Genomic DNA, 10838 nt, shown 5'->3' with positions numbered 1-10838 from the left:
TTTAACATACTACTTCATATTTTTCAAATTATGTTACTCACAAACCCGACTCAATAACCGGGTTCGTGTCCGACCAAAAAACGAACCACTCGTTAAACTAGTTTTCTTAATTAATTGTTCGGTTGGAACAAACCGGTCTCATCTAAATTAATTAATATTTATTATAACCCTTTTGTTTTTCTAAGACTAAAATAAATTATCTTAACAAATCAAATAACCAAAAGCTTTTTTTTATAAACCCAAAATATATATATTTTTTCTTATAAATTGCTTTGCCATAAACCGAACGTCCTCGCCAAATTATTTTCTTTACGCAACTTATTTTTAAGCCTAGCTATTTATTTATCTAGGGTCGTTCGTTGAACCGAACTTTGTCGGTTCACTTGTTTAAAGGCATTTTTCGCTCTCGACTCCCTTACTTAACAAGTGAGTTTTTCATAACCTCTTTTTAACTCTTTTAATATTTTTGGGGTGTAGCATGTCACAAGTTTTTATATCGTTAGTTATGCGCTTATTTACAAAACGATTCACATTTATCGTATATGTTAATATTATTCTTGCATATTGTTTATGATTATACGTGAACTTGCTTGCAACATGTTTATTGTTTTTATGATGGAAGTTACGCAAACGCATACACATAGTGGGAGGGTCCGATGGGACGTACCTGCGCCATCTGACGTTACGCCTTCGGTTGTTTACGTAAGGTGGTTCTCATTTCCCCGACTTCTACGGCTTCAACTGAATGAACGGGAGGACGACACTATTTGATTTCATTTACATTATGTTTGAATGTTTATTGCATGACGATGGTTGAATCACATATTTAATATATATTTATATATGCAAAAACTTATGAAAACTCACCAACATGTGTTGTTGACAAAATATATTATTTTAAACATTTAGGTCTCATTTCGGCATCTTTAATTTCCATGTTTAGGAACAGGAATAGCGCATAGATCTTATTAGTCTTATTAATTATTCATCTTTAACAGGGGATTGTTTGGCATCAGTGACAAGATCATGGTGCTTAACAGCGCATAAACTTGAATCCTTGTACAGTTAAGTAATGAATCTTGTAAGTATATGATATTAGGTCGCCAATCTTTGTCAACCCTTTTGCACTTTGAAGATTTTAATCACATGTATTGTTTTATTTACCTTCTTCTGTTTAAGTGATTAAATTGAAATACATGTGTTTAGTATCCTTCATGTGCACGCATTCAAATTCCGGCAAGTACAAATGTATATGGTTGATATTTAACAGAGCTGTGCACGCATTCATTCTGGTAATTACACTGGAGTCCAAGGACTATCAGCTACGATACCAATGTTGAGGGATAAACCTATTAAGGATGACAACTATTATAATTCAAATTCAAATTTGAATCACCAATCACGATCTTCTCAAGTTAGTATGATTGTGTATATCTTTTATTTATAGCAAGTGTGTAAATGACTTTTAATATGTTTCCTATTATTCATATGTATTGGTATATATTAATACCTCATGTAATCATTGAGAAAATAAATAACAATTCCATTATCTTGTTAATATTCAAAACTTATAATGGTATCACAGCCTGTGTAACATACATCGACCATCCAACCCTTTCACCATAAACATTTTTTTCTCTCTCAAACACACTGCCATGGGTGACCAATCTAACCAAACTCTCACAGTCAACACAACCACCAACAATCTCACTATTGTTGCCTTTCCCACCTCTCTCAAATTAACATCCACCAATTACCTTGGTTGGAAAACCCAAATCGAGGCCTTCCTTTACGGACTCGATCTTTACAAATTCATTGATGGCTCTTATCCCTCTCCACCCTCCACTACAGAAAAAGATGGCTCGGTTACTCCTCATAAGGACTATTCGAATTGGTTCCGACAAGATCGCCTCCTCTACGGTGCTCTTGTTGGCAGCCTCTCTCCTGAAATTATCCCCATTGTTACCACTGCTAAAACATCCCTTGAAGCATGGACCATTCTAGCCAACACATATGCCTCTGCTTCACGAGGTCACATTAAACAACTTCGACACCGCTTGAACCAAAGTTCCAAAACCCCTACACAATCCATTACGGATTATCTACAAGCTATTAAAAGTATTGTAGATGAACTATCAATCCTTGGTAAAAAGCCTGACCAAGAGGATGTCACTGACATCATTCTCAATGGCTTAGACCAAGAAAGCTATAAACCCATAATTGAAGGTATCCATGGTCGGGACACTCCCATCACCTTCAACGAGCAACATGAGAAACTCATTAACCAAGAACTTTCTTTAGCCCAAGCCACGGTCACCAATTCCGGACTCCATCATCCGGCATCCGCATTCGTTGCACACAATCGTCCCAAACAATGGACCGGTCGCCAAAACGCCACTGGTTCACAACACCATTCTAACCCGCCCTTGTTGCCGACACCCTCATCCGGAACAACATCAAGTGGAAACCGCCCCTTTCTCGGGAGATGTCAATGGTGCAATATTAAAGGGCATACAATTAGCACTTGTAACTCATTTAAAAAGGCTTTCCCAAATGCACATATACCTTCTTCTAATCGTAATGTGCATGGGCAGAAAGCTCCACAAGCCAACATGATGGGTCTCCAAGGCACTTCTTCAACAAAGTGGATGTTTGATAGTGGTGCTTCACACCACGTAACTAATGACCTCAATGCCCTCTCCCTTCATGCACCTTATGATGGAACTGAAGAACTCGTAATCGGTGACGGTTCGTCTCTTACAATCACTCATATTGGTTATCTTATAATCCACACTCCTTCTACCCCTCTAATTTTAAAACAAGTTCTAGTTGTCCCATCTATTTCTAAAAACATTATCTCTATTTCCAAACTTTGTCGTGACAATCAATTTCTAATCCAATTTTTTGATTGTGTTTTTGTGATAAAGGATCGAAGTTTCAAAACCCCTCTTCTTAAAGGGAGGGCAAGCAATGGCATTTATGAACTAACATCCTCGTGTCATCCATCACTCTTCTCCATGCACAAGTCCAACCACAAGCATTGGCATCATCGATTAGGCCACCCAAGCAATAAAAATTTTAAATTATTGTCCTCCTTTATTTCATGTATTTCTCATTCAAGTAACAATTGTAATTCTTGCCAAATAAACAAGAGTCACAAATTACCTTTTTATCAATCTACTTTATCTTCTAAGGCTCCTCTTCAACTTATTTTCTCTAATGTTTGGTCTTCTCCGGTCACCTCCTTTGACGGATACAAATATTACACTATTTTTGTAGACCATTACACAAATTACATATGGCTTTACCCACTCAAAAACAAATCCGACTCACTTTCTACTTTTATTCACTTTCAAAATTTGGTAGAAAATTATTTTCAAACTACCATTAAACAACTTTATTCTGACAATGGCGGTGAATATATAAAACTCTCCTCTCACCTTCAATCAAAAGGTATTTCACACCTCACATATCCCCCCTATACACCGGAACACAATGGTTATGCCGAACGGAGACATCGACATCTAGTTGAAACTGGTCTCTCTCTCCTTACACATGCCAAATTACCGGTCGATTATTGGCCTCTTGCCATAACAACCGCTGCTTATCTCATAAATCGTCTACCTACACCAACACTAAAAAATACATCTCTTTATCATCGCCTATTCAACAAACATCCCAAATATGACAAACTTCGAAGCTTCGGATGCCTTTGCTATCCTTGGCTACGCCCCTACTCCCCACACAAACTTCACCCCCGATCTAAACCATGCATCTTTGTTGGATATTCCCCGACCCAAAGTGCATATTATGCACTCGACCCCACCAACAACAAAATCTATATCTCCCGGCATGTCACATTTGTTGAACATGAATTTCCATTTATGTCTCTCACAAATCAAATATCCTACTCACCTCCAAACTTTACCTTATGGTTTCCTGTTTCTAATAATCAAAAACCTATAAAACTTCGTGACCTCACTTCCTCCTCATCACCTACCTTCTGTTACAATATCCAATTCCAACACCAACTTAACACAAACCACCAATCTACTCCAACAAACCCACCATTAAACCCATCTCCACAAAACCAACCCTCCAGCCCAACTTCACCAACCCAACCTTTAAGCCCAAGTCAACCCACCCCTACAAATACAATCGACACCAATCAAGACCCTCCCACACCCGACCCCTTACCACAAAATATACCAAACCAGACACCATCAGAATCCATTACCCAACCAACAAGAATTCACAAATCAAATCCGCGATACCATAACCCGAACTTTCAACTATACACAGCTACAAACGGACCAATCACTGACCCGTCTACCATAACCCAAGCCCTCAAAAACCCCTCTTGGCGAAATGCCATGAATGAAGAGTTCAACGCTCTTCACACCAACCAAACATGGACTCTAGTTCCTCACAGTTCAGCCCAAAATCTCGTTGGATGCAAGTGGGTCTTCCGCACAAAATTCAAACCTGATGGTTCAATCGATCGCCTAAAGGCACGCCTTGTTGCCAAGGGGTTTCACCAACGACTAGGAATTGATTATGTTGAAACCTTTAGTCCCGTCGTTAAACCCGCCACCTTACGTCTCATTCTATCCCTAGCCGTGTCACACAGTTGGAATCTTAGACAACTTGACATAAATAACGCCTTTCTTCAAGGCACTCTAAACGAGGATGTATACATGGCACAACCGCCCGGATTCATAAATCCCTCATTTCCTTCCCATGTTTGCAAACTACATAAAGCCATTTATGGTCTTCGCCAAGCTTCTCGTGCTTGGTATGAAGAACTTAAAACCTACCTTCATTCCCAAAATTTCAAACCCACCATCTCTGACTCCTCTCTCTTCATCCACACCTCCGGCCACTCTCCCATATTCATTCTTGTGTATGTCGACGACATCATTGTCACCGGACCATCTTCTCCTACCATTGATGCCTTCATCTCCTCTCTTGCTAAAAAGTTTTCCCTAAAAGATCTCGGTACCTTATCCTATTTTTTAGGTGTTGAGGTCCTTCCCCACTCCCATGGTCTCCTCTTATCACAAACTAAATACATCAATGATATCCTACAACGTGCCAACATGAGTGATTGTAAGCCGGCATCCACACCTATTACTTGCTCCAAACATCTCACATTGAATGATGGAACACCGCTCTTATCACCTACCGATTATAGAACCCTAGTTGGAGCACTAAAATACTTATCACTTACAAGGCCAGATGTTGCATTCACTGTCAACAAATTATCCCAGTTTATGCATGCTCCAACGTCCGAACATTGGGGTGCACTCAAACGGCTTCTTCGCTACCTACATGGAACAATACATACAAGTCTCCTTTTGCGCCATGCATCCCCTCTACAGCTACACGCTTTCACGGACGCCGACTGGGCCGGAGACAAAGACAATTATCGAAGTACTAGTGGTTATATAGTGTATCTCGGTTCAAACCCAATAACATGGAGCTCGAAACGGCAAAGCACCATCGCCCGGTCCTCCACCGAAACTGAATTTCGTGCCGTAGCTTCCACTACTGCCGAGGTCATGTGGATAAAGTCGTTACTTCAAGAACTAGGGTTCAAATAGGTCAATATCCCAACTATCTTTTGTGACAATTTAGGCGCTACTCAATACTCGGTCAATCCCATTTTTCACTCACGCATGAACTACTTGGCACTCGATTTTCATTTTGTCCGTGAAAAGGCTCGTGAAAAATGCTTAAGGGTTACACACGTTAATGGAGATGATCAACTAGCCGACGCCCTAACGAAACCATTACCGCGTTCTCGTTTCCAACAACTCACATCCAAGATTGGCCTTGTCTTACAACCGTCTATCTTGAAGGGGCCTATTAAGGATGACAACTATTATAATTCAAATTCAAATTTGAATCACCAATCACGATCTTCTCAAAGTTAGTATGATTGTGTGTATCTTTTATTTATAGCAAGTGTGTAAATGTCTTTTAATATGTTTCCTATTATTCATATGTATTGGTATATATTAATACCTCATGTAATCATTGAGAAAATAAATAACAATTCCATTATATTGTTAATATTCAAAACTTATAAAAACCGAGAGTGAATTCATAGATAATTGACCCATTCAATTCATTGTTTCTCCCTAAGTGATTGAGGATACTCCCGATCCCATGGCAGACGCCGACGTTGCTGTAGATTTATGAGTAGTTTAAACGGTGTATAGGTTAGCAGTTCTAAATATAAACTATATATTAACAACTAGCTACCTTTTTATTTAGTTTGTAACACACTGCCATTGGCTGTCAATAAATTCTAGAAAATGATGTAGAGATAGACCCATGCCATCATCTTCTTGTTATAAGTATCGTTTTTTCGTCTATTTGATCGACCTTCCAAGAATCTTTTCTTATGTTAAATCTTGTCACTTACAAGGCACATGGTAACAAAATAATTAGCATATGGTAAGAGAGTAGAGATAGATTCCATTAAAAAGGCAATTTCCAAAATGTGAAATGTCAAATATATATATGCTTTGATGTAAATTGTAGGACATCACATCACAACATATATAATACACAATATAAAACTAATTAAAAAACTACTTGGACTTGCTAGCTTCTTAATTTCTAGAATGCTGGTGAGACTATATATCTCCATTCTCCACCTTCACTAACATATCTTTCTCCGTACATATCATGAAATCATGTACTGTATAAGGGCGGATATAGCCGCTTTGATGTACGGTTCTACGTCTAGCCTCTTTCATGATTGCTCAACATCATGGTCATTATCACCATCTCCTTTCTTGCCAATGTGCTTTTGAGAAACTGTTAACAAAGACCCATCCTAAACAAAAAACAGTATTTTTTACATGAGCCTTAACAACACATCCATTAAAAATATAAACAATATAAAGATGTATGTATGTATGTATATATACCCACCAGAGCTCCAACAACAATAGTGCCATTAAGTGGATGGACGGCGCAAGCCGTAACATTCTTAGATAACGACACAAATATGCTTCGCTTATCCTCAGCATTCTCATGGGGATTCTTAGCATCGCTACAGGATCATAATGGCAATTCAAAATAACATCAAAAATTTAGCTTTAGCTTTAGCTTTAGCTTTAATGGGAAACTAAAAGGCAGAACGTTTCTTACTCATAATCCACATGGCAAGGGGAGCTCGGGTGTGGATGAAAATCTAATAGGTGAAGACCTTTGCGAGAAGTTGATGGAGCCGCATAAATCTGCACATAGGTATATGTACCAACTCAAACATGCACGCTTCTGTGTAACCAATTAAATGTAAAACACATAACGCGTCCAGAGAAATTTATATAATATAATGTTGGAAATTTAGCAGTGGTGTCTTGGAGGTAAATGATTAAAGAATAAGTGTCTTACCAAAGGGAACACACACATCACTTAATGAAAACAACTAAAAATTAAGTAACGTTTTTACCGAGTGTTCTGGAAGCCATGACGGTTTCCTTGAGCATGATATAGGTCTTCCATAAGCGTGACTATCCCTAATTTGATAAACAAACATGATAGATATATATTACAAACTTTGAATTATGAAAACTTTATAAGGAAAAGTAATTATACATAAATAAGATAGAAAGGTTAAAAATGACTCACAGCCAAATAGGAAATTGAGGGCAGTGGATGTGTGACACTTGATAATTATGTGTATCCACAACGCCGGACCTAAAATTCAAAAAGGAGCCGGGCGACTTTAAAACACAAAAGAAAAAAATATATAACGGAAAAACACTAATAAACACATCAAAGGTATTTGAACGACAAATTTCTTTCCCGGCTAAACTTACCAGCCATTATCAAGGTGGAATGCTAGCTGATATGGGCAAGATGGATTGATGTTGATTGCATGTAGTTCTTTTGGTCGACGATCACGCCTTGTCTGCACCATACAACGTACATGAAATAAAATAATATGATCAAGTACTTAGCGCGAATTTTAGAAACAAAAACAGAAAATATGTTGTAATAACTTTCATACCTTACGAGGATTAATTGGTTTCAACAATAATCCCAAATCTATTGATGTTAGAGGAATAGAGTGTATCTGCCCAGGGAGACGATTATTATTCACCAAAATATTCTTGTTTCAACTTTTGTGAAATTTATAAAATTAAAAACGATAAACAACCTCCCAATCACTTAGAGAAGCAGCAGGGGATGATCGCATTCTACGTAGATCCCATACATATATAAACCCAGTCCTACCAGCACCGTACACACACTGATAGAAAAAGTGTTGATACAAGCAAATGGAAAACGTTAACTTCGAACATGTTTCAACATGCAATTACATAAAATTGTTGTAATGCATATATTATAAAAATGTGAGAATTTTACATGATCTCCAAGTATTTGGATGCTAGTAAGGCCGGTGATTTTCTTGGTTGTGAGCAACCTTTGTGGAATATTGTTCGCTCGTCTATCCCACGTATTTATTACCCCCCTCGTGTCGGAAGCAAGTACCCTATTCAACATATCATGACACGTCTAGTTATCAATTCAATCAAAAAAACAAAGACAAATAATAAAAAAACATGCAGTGGGTACTAGGACTTCAGGTAATAATAAATATTAGTGTTTTGATCTTTTCAAACCTCATCCCATCATTCAGAAAAGCTATGTCGGATAATTCTTCGGTCTCACGATCAGAGCTCTTACTTAATACCTGTAGACTCATAAACAAGAGAACCAGAAGCTATCATGATTCTCACTGAAAGTCATATTGTTATTACTAATATATGCTGCCATACTGGCAACTGACTTGCTAAAAAATGAGTATTGTCATATGAGAACTCAAATGAAAAACATACCTGAACTTCTTGGGAAAGCTCGATGTCAATAATTCTAAGTTGAGTGCTTCTAAAGGATGTATATGCAATCTGATGAACTCAAATGTTAAAACCAAATTAACCACTTGCAACAGCACAGAGTATGATAGCAAGACAAAAGGAAGTAATAACGCACCTCATCCTGCTTAGATGGATTCCAACGAACAGCGCTGATACTATCAAATTTCCCATCATATAAAGGAAAGTGCTTCAGCTGATCTGTAACCAAAAAAGGATGAAAAGCTCAGCCTGGAATTAATATTTGAAACCTATAAACTGAAGTCGGTCGAAGTTTAATGCTAAACACACATTTCTTTAAATTTAAGCACAGGCACAAACAAGAGAGTACGAGACATAAGTTCTAGCATTACACGGAAGGTAAATTAAACAATCATGTGTGGCGAAAACAAAGTGATAATAAAGTAAATACAATTATAAACTTACCACTTCCATTACGATGACTGCATAGCGATTCAAATTTATGCACCGTTAAGCACCCCATTCTTGTTACAGATGCCAAATTAGTTCCCTGTTAGATTTAAATAGTTATTAAGGCATACGCGCAAATCCTGGCTCTAAACATGCAAAACATGCCAAAATGAGACCTAGATGAGCCGGTGATAATAAAAATACACACGATGCCATAATCATCAACAGCCAGCTAGATTCTTAGATACTTATGGTACTTCTGGCATGGTATTTATGACTAAAACAATCACTGATGTTATGTTTTCCCAAGAAATGAAGCAAAACTATATATACCTTTGTATCAAATTCCAAAGCAGACACACCTAGCTTGAACAATATACTTACTGCCCCATAACCGAATCCAGCTCCAATTCTGAAATTGAACCAAAGCAGTAAAAGTTTTCAATTTTGGATCAAGATGTCGACTGTCTTGGCCATAACAAGATTGTATATTTTACTTAGATATCATGTTTGTTTATAATGATATATAAGAAAATGCAACAACATAACATGAAAATAGAGTAGTAACACTAACAATGCGTTGACGTCTAGTACATCTTCAGAATAAAGCCTATCCAGCTGCAAAACATCGTTATTATGATCCCTTAATTAGTCCAAAGCTAAACCGTGGATATATTGTGAACTAGGCTTGTTTAGTTTGGGAAAAGATGCTAACCGCATGATCATAGCTGATTTGGCAATAATGTGTTCTGCAAGGTGCTTGCCATGTATGATATACATGGGGAAATTTCCCAATCTTCCAAGGAAAAAAAAACTTGGGTTAGCGAAATAAAAGTTAGTGAATTACTAAAAGGGTCGTGATATAGCCACACCACCAGCCACAAAACACTCTAGTGGCCGTTCTGATGACAATAGACAGTCAAACTAAAAAGTTGTAGTCATAATGGCCGATGAGCCAATATCCGGATGATCGTTCTGACCATGGGCAGTCAATCAAAGTTTTTGGTCAAAACGTTCATTTGACCTCTATCCGGAGGCTTTCTGACCATAGACAGTCAAAACTATGAAATTTTTTTTTTTAATTTATCAAAACGACCATCGGATCTCTATCCAGAATTCCATAAGAACTTATCATAAACTACAAAACTTTGAAATTTTTATTCAAAACGGTTGTCGGACCTCTACAATGCAACCGTTTAAAACTGTGTGGATTAGATGTCAGACAGTGCACCAAATAATATCCAACTCATACCTCAGCATACGACTTGCATAGCAGCGGAGACACCTGGTGCTTGTAACACCGTTCAGATCTTCCATTCACTTCATTACGAATCCTCTTCCAGCGGGACCTAATGAAAAACAAAATAACAATTAGCGTTCGATCAAATTATTAAAAACAACAAAAGTACAGCCAGCATTAAGCGAGTCTACTCTTTAACAGGCCTAGCGTTTGCATCGATCTGAGCTGCCGGGTTCTCGTAATTTTCCATGGCGGATTGATGTGATATCAGGTGATGTTTATGAACAAAA

At 37.7% G+C, this 10838-nt stretch overlaps 1 protein-coding gene across 1 annotated transcript; it reads right to left on the bottom strand.

The window, feature by feature from the left end:
* Window positions 1-6763: 6763 nt before the first annotated feature.
* Window positions 6764-10798, bottom strand: LOC143547846 (uncharacterized). Its single transcript, XM_077039163.1, has 14 exons — window positions 10740-10798; window positions 10561-10657; window positions 9883-9926; window positions 9642-9720; window positions 9324-9408; window positions 9016-9098; window positions 8862-8930; window positions 8646-8716; window positions 8389-8515; window positions 8180-8272; window positions 8030-8095; window positions 7839-7930; window positions 6946-7066; window positions 6764-6847 (listed from the first exon to the last, which is right to left on the bottom strand). The coding sequence occupies exons 1-14, from the start codon at window positions 10796-10798 to the stop codon at window positions 6764-6766; spliced, it is 1170 nt and encodes a 389-aa protein (XP_076895278.1).
* Between the last annotated feature and the right edge of the window lie 40 nt (window positions 10799-10838).

Source organism: Bidens hawaiensis, unplaced genomic scaffold (assembly GCF_021521415.1).
Source record: "Bidens hawaiensis isolate Kalapana, Puna unplaced genomic scaffold, B.hawaiensis_p1.1 tig00014836_1, whole genome shotgun sequence".
Classification (NCBI taxonomy): Eukaryota; Viridiplantae; Streptophyta; class Magnoliopsida; order Asterales; family Asteraceae; genus Bidens; species Bidens hawaiensis.
The sequence above is the reverse complement of the archived record's forward strand: the minus strand, read 5'-3'. Positions and strand labels throughout refer to the sequence as shown.